At 66.7% G+C, this 19279-nt stretch overlaps 1 protein-coding gene across 1 annotated transcript in view; it reads right to left on the minus strand.

Moving 5' to 3' along the window:
* Window positions 1-19279, minus strand: part of KIF5A (kinesin family member 5A) — a 36607-nt gene that overhangs the window by 12493 nt on the left and 4835 nt on the right. Inside the window, exons 4-16 of the mRNA XM_072919517.1 lie at window positions 19133-19237; window positions 18445-18493; window positions 17946-18001; window positions 17047-17134; window positions 15602-15726; window positions 14465-14569; window positions 13306-13454; window positions 12552-12700; window positions 11611-11804; window positions 8999-9067; window positions 6800-7006; window positions 2832-2978; window positions 1400-1588 (exon numbers count right to left, since the gene is read on the minus strand). Of these exons, the coding sequence (XP_072775618.1) occupies window positions 1400-1588; window positions 2832-2978; window positions 6800-7006; window positions 8999-9067; window positions 11611-11804; window positions 12552-12700; window positions 13306-13454; window positions 14465-14569; window positions 15602-15726; window positions 17047-17134; window positions 17946-18001; window positions 18445-18493; window positions 19133-19237 (1632 nt within the window). The remainder of the gene's footprint in view (window positions 1-1399; window positions 1589-2831; window positions 2979-6799; window positions 7007-8998; window positions 9068-11610; window positions 11805-12551; window positions 12701-13305; window positions 13455-14464; window positions 14570-15601; window positions 15727-17046; window positions 17135-17945; window positions 18002-18444; window positions 18494-19132; window positions 19238-19279) is intronic.

The raw sequence follows: 19279 nt of genomic DNA on the forward strand, positions 1-19279 counted from the left end.
CTTGGAGCCACCAAACCCTGGGGAAACCAAACCCTGGGGAAACCAAACCCTGGGGCCACCAAACCCCGGGGCCACCAAACCCTGGGTCACAGAACCCCCAGGACACCAAATTTGGGGCCACCAAACCTGGGTCACAGAACCCCCAGGACACCACATTTGGGGACACCAAACCTGGGTCACAGAACCCCCAGGACACCAAATTTGGGGCCACCAAACCTGGGTCACAGAACCCCCAGGCCACCAAATTTGGGGACACCAAACCTGGGTCACAGAACCCCCAGGACGCCAAATTTGGGGACACCAAACCTGGGTCACAGAACCCCCAGGACACCAAATTTGGGGCCACCAAACCTGGGTCACAGAACCCCCAGGCCACCAAATTTGGGGACACCAAACCTGGGTCACAGAACCCCCAGGACGCCAAATTTGGGGACACCAAACCTGGGTCACAGAACCCCCAGGACGCCAAATTTGGGGACACCAAACCTGGGTCACAGAACCCCCAGGACGCCAAATTTGGGGACACCAAACCTGGGTCACAGAACCCCCAGGACACCAAATTTGGGGACACCAAACCTGGGTCACAGAACCCCCAGGACACCAAATTTGGGGACACCAAACCTGGGTCACGGAACCCCCAGGACACCAAATTTGGGGACACCAAACCTGGGTCACAGAACCCCCAGGCCACCAAATTTGGGGACACCAAACCTGGGTCACAGAACCCCCAGGACACCAAATTTGGGGACACCAAACCTGGGTCACAGAGCCCCCAGGACACCAAATTTGGGGACACCAAACCTGGGTCACAGAACCCCCCCAGGACACCAAATTTGGGGACACCAAACCTGGGTCACAGAACCCCCAGGACACCAAATCTGGGGACACCGAACCTGGGTCACAGAACCCCCAGGACACCAAACCTGGGTCACAGAACCCCCAGGACACCAAATTTGGGGACACCAAAGCCTTCAGCTGCCAAAACTTGGACCTGCCGAACCCTGGGGCCACCAAACCCTGGGGCCACCAAACCCTGGGGAAACCAAACCCTGGGGCCACCAAACCCCGGGGCCACCAAACCCTGGGGACACCAAACCCTGGGGACACCAAACCCCAGGGCCACCAAACCCTGGGGCCACCAAACCCCGGGGCCACCAAACCCCGGGGCCACCAAACCCTGTGGCCACCAAACCCTGGGGCCACCAAACCCTCGGGAAACCAAACTCTGGGGCCACCAAACCCTGGGGCCACCAAACCCTGGGTCACAGAACCCCCAGGACACCAAATTTGGGGACACCAAACCCTGGGGCCACCAAACCCCGGGGCCACCAAACCCTGGGGCCACCAAACCCTGTGCCAGCCTGTCCCCGTGGGGTGGCACTGCCCGGCCCTGGCACACCTGGGAGATGAGGAGCTGGCAGGAGGACAGCTCGCGGCCTGTCACCTCCAGCTTGCGGTGGCACTCGACCTGGAGGTTCTCCAGCTGCCGGCAGCGCTTCACCACCGACTTCACCTCCGACTTGATCTTGCTGATGTAGAGCCGCGCCACGGCGAACTCCTCCTCGATGGCCCCGCTCACCTCCACGGGCTGGCACGGCACGGCATGGCACGGTGTGGGTATGGCACGGCATGGCACGGTGTGGGTATGGCACGGCACGGCATGGCACGGCATGGCACAGTGTGGGTATGGCACAGCACAGCACGGCATGGCACAGAGTGGGTATGGCACAGGAGTGGCACGGTGTGGGTATGGCATGGCACGGCATGGCACGGCATGGCACAGCGTGGGTATGGCACGGCATGGCACAGTGTGGGCATGGCACAGTGTGGGTATGGCATGGCACAGCACGGCACGGCATGGCACAGTGTGGGTATGGCACGGCATGGCACGGTGTGGGTATGGCATGGTACAGCACAGCATGGCACGGCATGGCACAGTGTGGGCATGGCACAGGAATGGCACAGTGTGGGTATGGCACGGCATGGCACAGTGTGGGTATGGCACAGCACGGCATGGCACGGCATGGCACAGTGTGGGTATGGCACAGCATGGCACAGTGTGGGTATGGCACGGCATGGCACAGTGTGGGTATGGCAAAGCACGGCATGGCACAGTGTGGGTATGGCACAGGAATGGCACAGTGTGGGTATGGCACAGCACAGCATGGCACGGCATGGCACAGTGTGGGTATGGCACGGCACGGCATGGCACGGTGTGGGTATGGCACAGGAATGGCACAGCGTGGGTATGGCACGGCATGGCACGGCATGGCACAGTGTGGGTATGGCATGGCACAGCGTGGGCATGGCACGGCACGGCACGGCATGGCATGGCATGGCACAGTGTGGGTATGGCATGGCACGGCATGGCACAGGAATGGCACAGTGTGGGTATGGCACAGGAACAGCACAGTGTGGGTATGGCATGGCACGGCATGGCACAGGTGTGTACCACGCACAGGTACAGCATGGCATGGCATGGCATGGCACACAGGTGTGGGGATGGCATGAGCATGGCATGGGCATGGCGTGGGCATGGCGTGGCACAGGCAGCACAGCCTGGCACGGGGTGGGCGTGACACTCACAGGGGTATGGTGGCACGGGCATCACGGGGACATGGGATGGGCATGGAACGGGCATGGAAGGGACACGGGATGGGCACGGCACGGCTGGGTGTGACATGGCACGGGCACATCAGGCAGAGCGGGCACAGCGTGGCACAGGCATGGCAGGGACATCCCACACGTGGGGAGGGCACGGCAGGGGCAGATCCCTCATGGCAGAGACCCCCCCAGTGCCCCCAGTGCCCCCAGTGCCCCTGTGCCCTCACCAGTTTGATGTCCCCGCTGCCCACCAGGGCGCTGAGCTCGCTCAGGTCCCTCAGGAGCCCGTTGAGCACCTCGGCGGCACGGCGGCGCTGCTGCCCCCCGAGCTCCCGTGCCCGCGACAGCTCCGACTCCAGCGACAGCGTGGTGGCCTGCCAGGGTGACAGGGCCGGGCTGGCACCACCGACAGTGGCACCCCCGGGACCCCCGGGCCACCAGGGGACACCCAGGACATCCTGCGGGCCCAGGGGCACCCACACCAGGTACTCCCCAGTACCTCCCAGTACCACCCAGTACCACCCAGTACCACCCAGTGCCACCTATCCTGGCACCCCCGGCACCCCCGGGCCACCAGGGGACACCCAGGACATCCTGCATGCCCAGGGGCATCCGCACCAGGCACTCCCAGCACGCCCTGGCACACCCCAGTACCACCCAGTAACACCCAGTGCCGCCTATCCTGGCACCCCCGGCACCCCCGGGCCACCAGGGGACACCCAGGACATCCTCCAGGCCCAGGGACATCCACACCAGGCACTGCCCAGTACCTCCCAGTACCTCCCAGTACCACCCAGTACCACCCAGTACCACCTATCCTGGCACCCCCGGGACCCCCAACCACCAGGGGACACCCAGGACATCCTGCGGGCCCAGGGGCATCCACACCAGGCACTCCCCAGTACCACCCAGTACCTCCCAGTACCACCCAGTACCTCCCAGTACCACCTAGTACCACCCAGTACCACCCAGTACCACCTATCCTGGCACCCCCGGCACCCCCGGGCCACCAGGGGACACCCAGGACATCCTCCAGGCCCAGGGGCATCTGCACCAGGCACTGCCCAGTACCTCCCAGTACCTCCCAGTACCTCCCAGTACCACCCAGTACCACCCAGTACCACCCATCCTGGCACCCCCGGCACCCCCGGGCCACCAGGGGACACCCAGGACATCCTGCGGGCCCAGGGGCATCTGCACCAGGTACTCCCAGCACGCCCTGGCATGCCCCAGTAACACCCAGTGCCACCCATCCTGGCACCCCTGGCACCCCCGGGCCACCAGGGGACACCCAGGACATCCTGCGGGCCCAGGGGCATCCGCACCAGGTACTCCCAGCACACCCTGGCATGCCCCAGTAACACCCAGTATCACCCAGTACCACCCAGTACCTCCCAGTACCACCTATCCTGGCACCCCCGGGACCCCCGGGCCACAAGGGACACCCAGGACATCCTGCGGGCCCAGGGGCATCTGCACCAGGTACTCCCAGCACGCCCTGGCATGCCCCAGTAACACCCAGTACCACCCAGTGCCACCTATCCTGGCACCCCCGGCACCCCCGGGCCACCAGGGGACACCCAGGACATCCCGCGGGCCCAGGGGCATCTGCACCAGGCACTCCCCAGTACCTCCCAGTACCACCCAGTACCACCCAGTACCACCCATCCTGGCACCCCCAGCACCCCTCAGGGTCCCTGGAACCACCACTGTGGCACCACCTCCAGCACCCCAAGATCCCACCCACGGGGTGCCTCAGGAGCACCCTGCCTGGCGTCCCAGTTCAAGGGCAGGGTGCCCCAGTTTAAGGGCAGGGAGCCCCAGTTTGGGCTCTGGTTTGAGGCACAGGGGATCCTCTCTTCTGGTTTGGGGGAATCTCTTTTTTTGGGAGGGGGAGTCCCCCTCTTTGGGGTCTAGTTTGGGGTTTAAGGGGCTCCCAAGTCTGAGGTTCCTGTTTTGGGAGCATCCCAGTTTGGGTTTGGGAGTCCCAGTTTGGGCCTGGGGGAGGGGGTTTGGGAGTTGCTGTGTCACAGGGTGAGGGTCCCAATGGGCTCCACGCGGGTTTTCAGTGGGTTTGGGGTTACCCTGGAGTCCAGGGGGGATCTCAGCAGGGATCCCAGCTGAGTCCCCATGGAACCTCCCACAGGACCCCACTGGGATTCCTGTGGGGTTCCCAGCAGGACCCCATTGGAATTCCCAGTGCAGGGTCCCAGCAGGGCTCCCAGTTGGATTCCCAGTAGGATCCTGTTGGAAATCCCCACTGGATTCCTGTGGGAATTCCCAGCAGGACCCCATTGTGAGTCCCGATTTCCCCATTGGTTCCCCCATTGGGTTTCCCCACTGATTTTCCCATTGGTTTCCCTGTAGGGTATCCCACTGGTTTCCCTATAGGGTTTCCCATTGTTTTCCCTCTTGGGTTTCCCCATTGGTTCTCCTGTCGGGTTTCCCATGGGGTTCCCAGTTGGCTTCCTATTTGTTTCCCCACTGATTTCCCCATTGATTTCCCCACTGATTTCCCCACTGATTTCCCCATTGGTTTCCCCGTTGGGTTTCCTCACTGATTTTCCCATTGGTTTCCCTATAGGGTTTCCCATTGTTTTCCCTATAGGGTTTCCCCATTGGTTCTCCTGTAGGGTTTCCCATGGGGTTCCCAGTTGGCTTCCTATTGGTTTCCCCACTGATTTCCCCACTGATTTCCCCATTGATTTCCCCATTGGTTTCCCCGTTGGGTTTCCTCACTGATTTTCCCATTGGTTTCCCTGTGGGGTTTCCCGTTGGTTTCCCTGTTGAGTTTCCCCATTGGTTCTCCTATAGGGTTTCCCATTCGGTTCCTAGTTGGTTTCCCGTTGATTTCCCCACTGATTTCCCCATTGATTTCCCTGTGGGGTTTCCCCATTGGTTTCCCCACTGATTTCCCCATAGATTTCCCTGTGGGTTTTGCCATTGGTTTCCCTGTAGGGTTTCCTGCTGGTTTCCCACTGGTTTCCCTGTAGAGTTTCCCGTTGGTTTCCCTGTGGGGTTTCCCACTGGTTTCCCCACTGATTTCCCATTGATTTCCCCATTGGTTTCCTTGTAGGGTTTCCCATTGGTTTCCCACTGATTTCCATACTGATTTCCCCATTGATTTCCTCGTTGGTTTCCCCGTTGGGTTTCCTCACTGATTTTCCCATTGATTTCCCTGTAGGGTTTCCTATTGTGTTCCCAGTTGTTTTCCCATTGGTTTCCCCACTGATTTCTCCGTTGGTTTTCCCATTGGTTTCCCTGTGGGGTTTCCCTTTGGTTTCCCTGTGGGGTTTCCCATTGGGTTCCCTGTTGGTTTCCCGTTGTTTTCCCCATTGGGTTCCCAGTTGGTTTTGCTTTCCGCTTGTTTTCCCCATTGGGGTCCCAGTTGGTTTTGCTTTCCCGTTGTTTTCCCCATTGGATTCCCGGTTAGTTTTGGTTTCCCGTTGTTTTCCCCATTGGGTTCCCGGTTGGTTTTGGTTTCCCGTTGTTTTCCCCATTGGGTTCCCAGTTGGTTTTGGTTTCCCGTTGTTTCCCCCATTTGGTTCCTGGTTGGTTTCCCGGTGTTTTCCCCATTGGGTTCCCCGTTGGTTTTAGTTTCCCGTTGTTTTCCCCATTGGGTTCCCAGTTGGTTTCCTGTTGTTTTCCCCATTGGTTTCTTGTTTTCCCGTTGTTTTCCCCATTGGGTTCCCAGTTGATTTCCCGTTGTTTTCCCCATTGGGTTCCCGGTTGGTTTTGGTTTCCCGTTGTTTTCCCCGTTGGGTTCCCAGTTGGTTTCCTGTTGTTTTCCCCATTGGGTTCCCGGTTGGTTTTGGTTTCCCGTTGTTTTCCCCGTTGGGTTCCCGGTTGGTTTCCCATTGTTTTCCCCATTGGGTTCCCGGTTGGTTTCCCGTTGTTTTCCCCATTGGGTTCCCAGTTGGTTTCAGTTGTTTCCCCATTGGGTTCCCGGTTGGTTTCCCGTTGTTTTCCCCATTGGGTTCCCAGTTGTTTTCCCGTTGTTTTCCCTATTGGGTTCCCAGTTGGTTTTGGTTTCCCGTTGTTTCCCCATTGGGTCCCAGTTGGTTTCCCGTTGTTTTCCCTCTGTTCCCGTGTGTTCCCCCCGGTTTCCCCCTGTTCCCGTGTGTTCCCCCCGGTTTCCCGTCATGCCCCACCGATCCCCGTGGTGGTCCCGGCGCTCCCGGTGCCCTCCCGGTACCTCGGTGCGCGCCAGCTCGTCGGCGAGGCGGCGGTTGTGGCGCCCGGTGTCCTCGGCCTCCTGGGCCTTGCGGTCGTAGCTCCGCGCCAGCTCCTCCAGCGCCGCCAGCACCTCGGTGACCTCGGCCCGCGCCGCGCCGTGCTCGGCCCGCAGCGCCGCCAGCTCCCGCCGCGCCGCCTCGCCCCCGCCCCGCGCCGCCGCCAGCACCTGCCCGGCCGCCCGTGGGGTCACCGGGGGGCACGGGGGGCGTGGTGGGGGTCCCAGGGGTCATGGTGGGCATCCCAGGGGTCATGGTGTGGGCACAAGGGTTGTGGTGGGGGCTCCAGGGGTCATGGTGGAGGTCCCAGGGGTCATGGTGGGGGTCACACGGGTCAGAGTAGGGGCACAGGGGTCATGGTGGGGGGCTCAAGGGTCATGGTGGGGTCCTAGAAATCAGAGTGGGGGTCCCAGGGGTCATGGTGGGGTCCCAGAGGTCATGGTGGGGGCACAGGGGTCATGGTGGGGGCACAGGGGTCATGGTGTGGGCACAAGGGTTGTGGTGGGGGCTCCAGGGGTCATGGTGGGGGACACAGGGGTCATGGTGGGGATCCCAGGGATCATGGTGGGGATCCCAGGGATTAGAGTGGGGGTCCCAGGGGTCATGGTGGTGGTCCCAAAGATCAGAGTGGGGGTCCCAAGGGTCAGAGTGGGGGTCCCAGCGGTCAGAGTGGGGTCTCAGGAGTCACAGTGGGGGTCACAGGGGTCAGAGTGGGGTCTCAGGGGTCATGGTGGGGGTCCCAGGGGTCATGGTGGGGGTCCCAGGGGTCAAAGTGGGGGTCCCAAGGGTCATGGTGGGGGTCCCAAGGGTCATGGTGGGGGTCCCAGGGGTCATGGTGGGGGTCCCAAGGGTCATGGTGGGGGCACAGGGGTCATGGTGGGGGTCTCAGGGGTCATGGAGGGGTCCCAGGGGTCATGGTGGGGGTTACCGACGTCATGGTGGGGGTCCCAGGGATTAGAGTGGGGGTCCCAGGGGTCATGGTGGGGGTCCCAGGGGTCACAGTGGGGGTTCCAGAGGTCATGGTGGGGTCCCAGGGGTCACCGTGGGGTCCCAGGGGTCAGAGTGGAGGTCCCAGAAATCAGAGTGGGGGTCCCAGGGGTCACAGTGGGGGGCTCAAGGGTCATGGTGGGGGTCCCAGGGGTCACAGTGGGGGGCACAGGGGTCATGGTGGGGATTCCAGGGGTCATAGTGGGGGTCCCAGCAGTCAGAGTGGGGTCTCAGGGGTCACAGTGGGGGTCCCAGGGGTCACGGTGGGGGACATGGGGGTCATGGTGGGGGTCCCAGGGGTCATGGTGGACATCCCAGGGGTCAGAGTGGGGATCCCAAGGGTCAGAGTGGGGTCTCAGGGGTCACGGTGGGGTCTCAGGGGTCGTGGTGGGGGTCCCAAGGGTCAGAGTGGGGGCCCCAGAGGTCATGGTGGGGGTCCCAGGGGTAAGAGTGGGGTCCCAGGGGTCACACTGGAGGTCCCAAGGGTCAGAGTGGGGGTCCCAGGGATCAGAGTGGGGGTCCCAGGGATTAGAGTGGGGGTCCCAGGGGTCATGGTGGGGGACACGGGGGTCATGGTGGGGGTCCCAGGGGTCATGGTGGGGGTCCCAGGGGTCACGGTGGGGGTCCCAAGAGTCATGGTGGGGGTCCCAGGGATTAGAGTGGGGGTCCCAGGGGTCATGGTGGGGGTCCCAGGGGTCAGAGTGGGGGTCCCAGGGGTCACAGTGGGGGTCCCAGGGGTCATGGTGGGGTCCCAGCGGTCAGAGTGGGGTCTCAGGGGTCATGGTGGGGTCCCAGGGATTAGAGTGGGGTCCCAGGGGTAAGAGTGGGGGTCCCAGGGGTCATGGTGGGGGTTCCAGGGGTCACGGTGGGGTCCCAGAAATCAGAGTGGGGGTCCCAGGGGTCAGAGTGGGGATCTCAAGGGTCAGAGTGGGGGTTCCAGGGGTCATAGTGGGGTCCCAGGGGTCATGGTGGGGGTCCCAGGGGGCAGAGTGGCGGTCCCAGGGGTCATGGAGGGAATCTCAGGTGTCATGGTGGGGGTCCCAGGGGTCATGGTGGGGGCACAGGGGTCATGGTGGGGGTCCCAGAGGGGTCCAGGTGGCACCCAGGGTTCTGGGGGGGGTCCCAGGGGGGTCAGTCAGACCCGGGGGTGGCACAGGTGGGGACAGGGTCAGCACCTCCTCCTGGTCCAGCATCTGCTGCTTCAGCTTCTCCATCAGCTGGCTCTGCTGGTTGATCTCGTCATCCTGCGGGCACAGCGGGCACGGGGGGCACGGGGGGGTCACCGGGGGGCTGGGGGGGAAACTGGGGGCACTGGGAGCACTGGGAGATGTCAGAAGGAACTGGGAGATGCCAGGGGGGAACTGGGAGATGTCAAAAGGAACTGGGAGATGCCAGGGGGGAACTGGGAGATGTCAGAGGGGAACTGGGAGATGCCAGAGGGAACTGGGAGATGCCAGAGGGAACTGGGAGATGTGAGAAGGAACTGGGAGATGCCAGGGGGGAACTGGGAGATGCCAGGGGGGAACTGGGAGATGCCAGGGGGGAACTGGGAGATGCCAGGGGGGAACTGGGAGATGCCAGAGGGGAACTGGGAGATGCCGGGGGGAACTGGGAGATGCCAGAGGGGAACTGGGAGATGTCAGGGGGGCACTGGGAGATGCCAGGGGGGAACTGGGAGATGCCAGAGGGAACTGGGAGATGCCAGAGGGGAACTGGGAGATGTCAGAGGGAACTGGGAGATGCCAGAGGGAACTGGGAGATGCCAGAGGGAACTGGGAGATGCCAGAGGGGAACTGGGAGATGTCAGAGTGAACTGGGAGATGCCAGGGGGGAACTGGGAGATCCCAGAGGGGAACTGGGAGATGCCAAGGGGGAACTGGGAGATGCCAGAGGGAACTGGGAGATGCCAGAGGGGAACTGGGAGATGCCAGGGGGGAACTGGGAGATGCCAGGGGGGAACTGGGAGATGTCAGAGGGGAACTGGGGGAACTGGGAGATGCCAGGAGGGACTGGGAGATGCCAGGGGGGAACTGGGGGGAACTGGGAAATGCCAGGGGGGAACTGGGAGATACCAGAGGGGAACTGGGAGATGTCAGAGGGAACTGGGAGATGCCAGAGGGGAACTGGGAGATGCCAGGGGGGCACTGGGAGATGCCAGAAGGAACTGGGAGATGCCAATGGGAACTAGGAGATGCCAGGGGAGAACTGGGAGATGCCGGGGGGAACTGGGAGATGCCAGGGGAGAACTGGGAGATGCCAGGGGGGAACTGGGGGCACTGGGAGATGCCAGGGGGGCACTGGGAGATGTCAGGGGGGCACTGGGAGATGCCAGAAGGGAACTGGGAGATGCCAGAGGGGAACTGGGAGATGCCAGGGGAGAACTGGGAGATGCCAGGGGGGAACTGGGAGATGCCAGAGGGAACTGGGAGATGCCAGGGGGGACTGGGGGAACTGGGAGATGTCAGGGGGGAACTGGGAGATGCCAGTCCTGGGGTGCTCAGGGATGCTGGGGGTCCCTGGCAGGTCCAGAGGGGTCTTGGGGGTCCCCACCCACCCGGGGGTCCCCACCTGTCTGGGGGTCCCCACCCACCCGGGGGTCCCCACCCACCCAGGGGTCCCCACCCACCCGGGGGTCCCCACCCAGCTGAGGGTCCCCACCCACCCGGGGGTCCCCACCTGGATGAGGGTCCCCACTCACCCGGGGGTCCCCACCTGGATGAGGGTCCCCACCCACCCGGGGGTCCCCACCCATCCGGGGGTCCCCACCTGGCTGAGGGTCCCCACCCACCCGGGGGTCCCCACCTGGATGAGGGTCCCCACTCACCCAGGGGTCCCCACCCACCCGGGGGTCCCCACCTGGCTGAGGGTCCCCACCCACCCGGGGGTCCCCACCCATCCGGGGATCCCCACCCACCCAGGGGTCCCCACCCGCTCGGGGGTCCCCACCCACCCGGGGGTCCCCACCCATCCGGGGGTCCCCACCCACCCGGGGGTCCCCACCCAGCTGAGGGTCCCCACCTATCTGGGGGTCCCCACCTGGCTGAGGGTCCCCACCCGCCCGGGGGTCCCCACCCTTCCAGGGTCCCCACCCCACCGGGGTCCCCACCCACCCGGGGGTCCCCACTCGGCTGAGGGTCCCCACCCACCTGGGGGTCCCCACCCATCCGGGGGTCCCCACCCACCCGGGGGTCCCCACCCGGCTGAGGGTCCCCACCCACCCGGGGGTCCCCACCTGGCTGAGGGTCCTCACCCACCCGGGGGTCCCCACCCAGCTGAAGGTCCCCACCTGGCTGTGGGTCCCCACCTGACCAGGGGTCCCCACCCATCCGGGGGTCCCCACCCACCCGGGGGTCCCCACCCATCCAGGGGTCCCCACCTGTCCGGGGGTCCCCACCTGTCTGGGGGTCCCCACCTGGCTGAGGGTCCCCACCTGGCTGAGGGTCCCCACCCACCCGGGGGTCCCACCCACCCGGGGGTCCCCACCCACCCGGGGGTCCCCACCTGTCTGGGGGTCCCCACCCACCCGGGGGTCCCCACCCACCCGGGGGTCCCCACCCGCCCGGGGGTCCCCACCTGTCTGGGGGTCCCCACCCATCCGGGGGTCCCCACCCACCCGGGGGTCCCCACCCACCCGGGGGTCCCCACCCGGCTGAGGGTCCCCACCTGGCCGGGGGTCCCCACCCACCCGGGGGTCCCCACCCACCCGGGGGTCCCCACCCGGCTGAGGGTCCCCACCCACCCGGGGGTCCCACCCGCCCGGGGGTCCCCACCCGCCCGGGGGTCCCACCTTGTCATCCAGCTGTTTGTAGAGTTTGCGGATCTCCTCCTCGTACTTGTGGCGCTCCTCGTCCGAGATGTGGATGACGATGGAGGAGCTGTTGTCGTTCGCGGGGGGCTCCTCGGGGACCCCCCCCCGGTCCCCGCCCGGGCCCGTCCCCGCCTCGGCCTCGCTCAGCTGCTCCGTCTCGGGCACGGCCTCGCCTGGGGGGGACACGGCCTCAGCGCCCCCGGATTTGGGGGTGCCCCCCGGTTTTGGGGGTCCCCCGGCAGCTCAGCCTCCCCCGGGGAAAGACGCGGCTGTTGGGGTCCCTCCCGGATTTTGGGGTGCCCCTCCTGGGGTCACACTGTGCCTCAGTGTCCCCACGGGGCTGGGGGGGATGTTGGGGTGCCCTCCGGATTTTGGGGTGCCCCTTACGGTATCGGGGTGCCCCTCCCGGGCACACACTGTGCCTCAGTGTCCCCACGGGGCTGGGGGGGATGTTGGGGTGCACTGGGTTCCCCTCCCGGATCTCGGGGTCCCCTCCCTGCTGTTGGGGTCCCCCCCGGATTTTGGGGTGCCCCTCACGGGCACACACCATGCCTCAGTGTCCCCACAGGGCTGGGGGGATGTTGGGGTGTTTCGGGGTGCCCCCCGGATTTTGGGGTGCCCCTCCCGGGCACCCACTGTGCCTCAGTGTCCCCACAGGTCTGGGGGGATGTTGGGGTGTCCCGGGGTGCCCCCCGGATCTCGGGGTGTCCCTCCCGGATCTCGGGGTGCCCCTCCCGGATCTCGGGGTGCCCCTCCCGGATCTCGGGGTCCCCCCCCGGATCTCGGGGTGCCCCTCCCGGATCTCGGGGTGCCCCCCCGGATTTTGGGGTGCCCCTCCCGGTACTGGGGTGCCCCTCCCGGATCTCGGGGTGCCCCTCCCGGATCTCGGGGTGCCCCCCGGATTTCGGGGTGCCCCTCACCGCTCCGCCAGCGGCTCAGCTCCGCCTCCAGCCGCGCCAGCGTCTCCCTCAGCGCTTTGTTCTTCTCCTTCTCCTTCTCGAACTTCTTCTTCCACTGCTCGGCCGTCAGCTCCAGGTTCACCGAGGCCGTGTTCTTGATGGTCTTGGCCCTGGGGGCACCCCAAAACTGGCACCCCTGCGCCCCCTCACCGGGGCCACTCCAGGGTCACCCCCGGGCCACTCCCGGGTCACTCCCGGGTCACCCCCGGGCCACTCCCGGGTCACTCCCGGGCCACTCCAGGGCCATTCCAGGGTCACCTGCCCTCCGCTGCCCTCCCACCTCTGGGACCCCCGCGCAGCGCCCGGGGGTGCAGGGGGGACTTGGGGTGCACTGGGGGGACTTGGGGTGCAGGGGGGACACTTGGGGTGCACTGAGTGCATTTGGGACGCACCAGGGGAGTTTGGGGTGCACTGGGGACACTTGGGGTGCAGTGGGGTGCAGTGGGGACACTTGGGGTGCACCGGGTGACGTCGGGGTGCAGTGGGGACACTTGGGGTGCACTGGGTGCGGTGGGGACACTTGGGCGCAGTTGGGGTGCAGTGGGGACCCCACGCGTGAAGCTGGGGTGCACCAGGCACTGCTGGGGCTCCGTGGGGGCGGTTGGGGGGTCTCGGGGACACGCGTGGGGGGCAGCGAGTCCCGGGCGGGCTCGGGGGGCGCGGGGGGCAGCGAGTCCCGGGGGGCGCGGGGACACGCGTGGGGCCGTGGGAGCACCTCTGGCCGAACATGAGCGTGGATTTGGTCTCGGCGTCGTTGTAGCTGGACGGGGAGCAGCAGATGAACATGGTGGTGCGGCAGTTGCCGCCCAGCGAGTCCTGCAGGATCCGCGTCATTTTGCTGTCGCGATAGGGCACGTACGCCTTCTGCGGGGGGAGGGGGTCAGAGAGGGGCCCACGGACCCACGCGGGACCGGGACACGCGGGGTGGGACACGGGGAGAGAGACACGGGGGGAGGGTCAGAGCGGCACCCACGGACCCACGCGGGACCGGGACACGGGGGAGAGGGACACGGGGGGGAGAGGGGGAGAGGGACACGGGGGGAGTGGAGGAGTGGGACCCCCGGGACCCCCGCGGGACGGCGGGACACGCGGGGTGGGACACGGGGGAGAGGGACACGCGGGGAGAGGGACACGGGGGGAGAGGGGGAGAGGGACACAGGGGGACAGGGGGCTCGGGGGGACACGGGGGGAGAGGGGGAGCGGGACCCACGGGACCCCCGCGGGATGGGGAACACGCGGGGTGGGACACGGGGGGAGAGGGGGAGTGGGACACGGGGACAGGGGGACACGGGGGGCTCAGGGGGCTCGGGAGGGCAGGGGGGGCTCAGGGGGAGTGGGACACGGGGGGACACGCGGGGGCGGGACACGGGGGAGAGGGACACGGGGGGTGGGACACGGGGGGACAGGGGGAGTGGGACACGGGGGGACACGCGGGGGCGGGACACGGGGAGAGTGGGGGAGAGGGACACGGGGGGCAGGGGGCTCAGGTTGGGGACACACGGGGGGCTCGGGGGGACACACGGGGGAGAGGGACACGGGGGGAGAGGGTGACACGGGGGGAGTGGGGGAGTGGGACACGGGGGGACACGCGGGGGCGGGACACGGGGAGAGGGGGAGTGGGACACGGGGGGCAGGGGGCTCGGGTTGGGGACACATATGGGGGGCTCGGGGGGACACACGGGTGGGCTCGGGTCGGGGACACGCGGGGATCGGGGCTGTCCCCCTGGCAGGACCCTGGAGGGGACACCGGTGGGGCAGGGGGCTCGGGGGGACACACGGGGGGCAGGGGGCTCAGGGGGACACACGGGGGCTCAGGGGGTGTCCCCCAGCCCAGGACCCCCCAGGGGGACCCACGGGGGTCGCGGGGGTCGCACCGTGCCCTCGGCCAGCGCCGAGATGACGTTGCCCAGCGCCGAAAGGGACTTGTTGATGTTTTTGGCCTCGTCCAGCACCGCTCCCTCCGCCCCCGTCTTGCTCACCTGGGGAGGGGGACACGGCTCAGGGACCCCCGAGTGCCCCCCGACCCCAGGGGGGTGCCCCAGACCCCAACCCAAAGGTGCCACCAGGCAGGAGCCCCCCAGAAACCCCCACCCCAGCAGGACAGTTCTGAAACCGCACGGCCCCAAACCCCAAAAATGGCCCCAAACCCCAGAAATGGCCCCAAAAATGGCCCCAAGGGCCCCAAAAATGGCCCCAGAAATGGCCCCAAAAATGGCCCCAAGGGCCCCAAAAATGGCCCCAAACCCCAAAAATGGCCCCAAAAATGGCCCCAAACCCCAAAAATGGCCCCAAAAATGGCCCCAACCGCCCCAAAAACCCCCTGACCCTCCAAGCCCCTCAGTGTCCCCGTGTCCCCCAGAGCCAAAGTCCCCCCAAAACCCCACAGACCACCCCAGCCCCCCAAAACTCCAATAGCCCCCCAAAGCCCCCATCCCCCAGTGCCCCCCAAAATCTCATGAATGTCCCCAGGTCCCCCCCTCCAGGGGGACACACCCCGTAGTGTCCCCCCAGTGTCCCCCAGTGCTCCCCAGTGCCACCCAGTGCCCTCCCAGTGCCTCCCAGTGCTCCCCAGTGCTCCCAGTGCCACCCAGTGCCACCCAGTAACCTCGGGGGTCTCCCCACCCGCCACCTGGGGGTCCCCCCACCCACCCCACACCTCGAGGTCCCCCCAGCCCCACCTCGGGGTTTTCCCACCCACACCTCGGGGTGCCCCCAGCCCCACGTCTGTTTCCCCCCACCCACCCCACACCTCGGGGTCCCCCTAACCCTCACCTCGGGGTCTCCCCACCTCGGGGTGCCCCCACCCCCACCTCGGGGTCCCCACCCCACACCTCGGGGGTACCCAGCCCCACCTCGGAGTCCCCCCACCCACCCCACACCCCGAGGCTCCCGCACCTCGGGGTGCCTCCACCTCGGGTTCTCCCCAGCCCCATCTCCGGGTGCCTCCACCTCAGGGTGCCCACACCTCAGGGTGCCCCACCCACCCCGCACCCCGGGGTGCCCGCACGCACCTTCTCGCTGCCCGCCAGGTCCACCAGGTAGAGTTTCCCGCAGAGTTTCTGCTCGGTCTCCACGTTCTCCTGCTTGATGTGGATCAGGAAGATGCTGTGGCTGCGGGAGCTGTGCTCGTTCATGTCTGCGGGCAGGGCGGCATTGGGGACCCGCACCCCAAAAACGGGATCGGGGACCCCCAGCGGGACCCACAGCACCCTTGGGTGCCCCGGAACTCCCGCGGGGGGTCCCACAGCCCCCAGAGTCCGCGGGCACGGCAGCGTTGGGGACCCGCACCCCAAAAAAAGGGATCGGGACCCCCCGGCCGTGCCCGGCACCCTTGGGAGCCCCAAAACTCCTGCGGGGGTCCCACAGCCCCCAGAGCCCGCGGGCAGGGCGGCATTGGGGACCCGCACCCCAAAAAACGGGATCGGGGCCCCCCCCGGCACCCTTGGGAGCCCCGGAACTCCCGCGGGGGTCCCACGGCCCCCAGAGTCCGCGGGCAGGGCAGCGTTGGGGACCCGCACCCCAAAAAAAGGGATCGGGACCCCCAGAGGGACCGACAGCACCCTTGGGACCCCCGGAACTCCCGCGGGGGTCCCACGGCCCCCACAGCCCGCGGGCAGCACGGGGAGCCTCGGAAAGCAGTGCCCGTGTCACCTGTGTCATCCCGTGTCCTCCCGTGTCACCCCGTGTCACCCTGTGTCACCCCGTGTCCCCCCGTGCCCCCAATGTCACCCCACGTCCCCCCGTGTCACTCGTGTCACCTGTGTCACCTGTGTCATCCCGTGTCACCAGTGTCCCCCGTGTCCTCCGTGTCACCCGTGTCCCCCCGTGTCCCCCCGTGTCACCCTGTGTCACGCTGTGTCACCCCGTGTCACTCCGTGTCCCCCATATCCCCCCATGGACCCCGAGCCCCACATGCACCCCATATCCCAAATGTCCCCAATGTCCGCCATGTCCCCATGTCCCTCCATGTCCACCCGTGTCCCCCTTGTCCCCCCATGGCCCCGTGTCCCCCATGTCCCCCCCATGTCCCCCATGCCCCCCCATGTCCCCCCATGCCCCCCACATCTTCCCGTGTCCTCCCATATCCCCTATGCCCCCCATATCTCCCCACATCCCCCATGTCCCCCCATATCTCCCCATGTCCCCCCATGTCCCCATGGCTTCCATTCCCCCCATGTCCCCGTGTCCCCCATGTCCCCCATATCTCCCCATGTCCCCCCATATCTCCCCGTGCCCCCCATATCCCCATGTCCCCATGTCCCCATATCCCCATGTCCCCATGTCCCCATGTCCCCATATCCCCATGTCCCCATGCCCCCCATATCTCCCCATGCCCCCCACGCCCCCCACGCCCCCCACGCCCCCCACGCCCCCCATGTCCCCCACATCCCCCATGTCCCCGTGTCCCCCCACGCCCCCCGTGTCCCGGTGTCCCCCCGTGTCCGGTGTCGCTCACTGGTGACCGCCACGTGCCGGTTGGATTTCCCCTCGTCGATGACATCGAGGATCTCCTCGGGGCTGGACACGAAGCGCTCGGTGCAGCCCTGGGGGGAGCGGCCATGGGGGGCTGGGGGGGCACAGACCCTTCCCCGAGACCCCCCCCCGGGACCCCCCCGGGACCCCCCCGGGACCCACCGGGACCCACCGAGACCCTCCCGGGACCCACCGGGACCCCTCAGGACCACCCAAAACACCCCCGGGACCACCCAGGACCCCCCCGAGACCCACGGGGACCACCCCGGAACCCCCCCGGGACCCCTCGAGACCCACCGGAACCCACCGGGACCCACCGGGACCTCCCCCGGGACCCCCCCGGGACCCACCGGGATTCCCCGGGACCCACCGGGACCCACCGGGACCCACCGGGACCCCCCGGGATCTCCCCGGGACCCCACCGAGACCCGCCGGGACCCACCGGGACCCACCGGGACCCTCCCGGGACACCCCGGGACCCTCCGGGACACCCACCGGGATCCACCGGGATCCTCCGGGACCCACCGGGACCCCCCAGGACACCCCCGGGACCCACTGGGACCCTCCGGGACCCACCGGGACCCACCCGGGACCCACCGGGACCCACCGGGACACCCTCGGGACCCACCGAGACCCCCTGAGACCCCTCGGGACACCCCCGGGACCCCCCCGGGATCCACCGGGACACCCCGGGACACCCCCAGGACCCACCGGGACCCCACCAGGACACCCCGGGACACCCCGGGACCCACCGGGTACCCCCCGGGACACCCCCGGGGCACCCCCGGGACCCACCGGGACCCTCCCAGGACCACCCGGGACCCCCCCGGGACCCACCGGGACACCACCGGGACCCTCCGGGACCCCCCCCGGGACCCCCACCTTGACATAGGGGACCCGGTTCTTGTCCTCGTGCACAGACAGGTTGGTCTTGGTCACTGTGGGGAGGGGGGGAGGGGCTCCCAGTTACCGACCAGTGCTCCCAGTAACCCCCCAGTGCTCCCAGTAACCGACCAGTGCTCCCAGTAACCTCCCAGTAACCTCCCAGTAACCCCCCAGTGCTCCCAGTAACCGACCAGTGCTCCCAGTAACCGACCAGTAACATCCCAGTAACCGAACAGTGCTCCCAGTAACCTCCCAGTAACCTCCCAGTGCTCCCAGTAACCTCCCAGTAACTTCCCAGTAACCACCCAGAGCCTCCCAGTAACCTCCCAGTGCTCCCAGTAACCTCCCAGTGCTCCCAGTGCCCCCCAGTAACCTCCCAGTGCCCCCCAGTGCCTACCAGTGCTCCCAGTAACCCCCCAGTAACCTCCCAGTAACCTCCCAGTAACCCCCAGTGCCCTCCCAGTAACCTCCCAGTATTCCCAGTTTCCCCACTCACTGTCCAGCAGGTCCCGGATCTTGTCCAGGTAAATTTCGAAGTAGGAGACCTGAGGGGGGGGATGGGATGGGGGGGTCGGGGTGGGGGTGGGGCACCTCCCAGTGCTCCCAGTAACCTCCCAGTGCTCCCAGTAACCTCCCAGTGCTCCCAGTAACCTCCCAGTGCCCCCAGTGCCCATCCCAGTGCCCATCCCAGTGCTCCCAGTGCCCATCCCAGCATCTCCCAGTGCTCCCAGTGCTCCCAGTGCTCCCAGTGCCCCCAGTGCCCATCTCAGTGCCCATCCCAGTGCTCCCAGTGCCCATCCCAGTGCCCATCCCAGTGCTCCCAGTGCCCCCAGTGCCCATCCCATTGCTCCCAGTGCCCATCCCAGTGCTCCCAGTGCTCCCAGTGCCCATCCCAGTGTCCATCCCAGTGCCCATCCCAGTGCTCCCAGTCCCTCCCAGTCCCTCCCAGTGCCCCCAGTGCCCATCCCAGTGCCCATCCCAGTGCCCCCAGTGCCCATCCCAGTGCCCATCCCAGTGCCCATCCCAGTGCTCCCAGTGCCCATCCCAGTGCCCATCCCAGTGCTCCCAGTGCCCATCCCAGTGCTCCCAGTCCCTCCCAGTCCCTCCCAGTGCTCCCAGTGCCCCCCAGTGCCCATCCCAGTCCCTCCCAGTCCCTCCCAGTGCCCCCAGTGCCCCCAGTGCACCTTGATGTGGAACTCCAGGTTCTCGTCCATGGCGTAGATGTGGTTGAAGATGTCTCGGGCGATGCGGGGGATGATGCCCATCTGCTGCGGGTCGTGCAGCTTCCCCTGCGGGGGGGGATGCCAGGGGACCCCCGGTACCCCTCAGAC

The sequence above is a fragment of the Taeniopygia guttata genome, chromosome 29 (assembly GCF_048771995.1).
Source record: "Taeniopygia guttata chromosome 29, bTaeGut7.mat, whole genome shotgun sequence".
Taxonomy (NCBI): Eukaryota; Metazoa; Chordata; class Aves; order Passeriformes; family Estrildidae; genus Taeniopygia; species Taeniopygia guttata.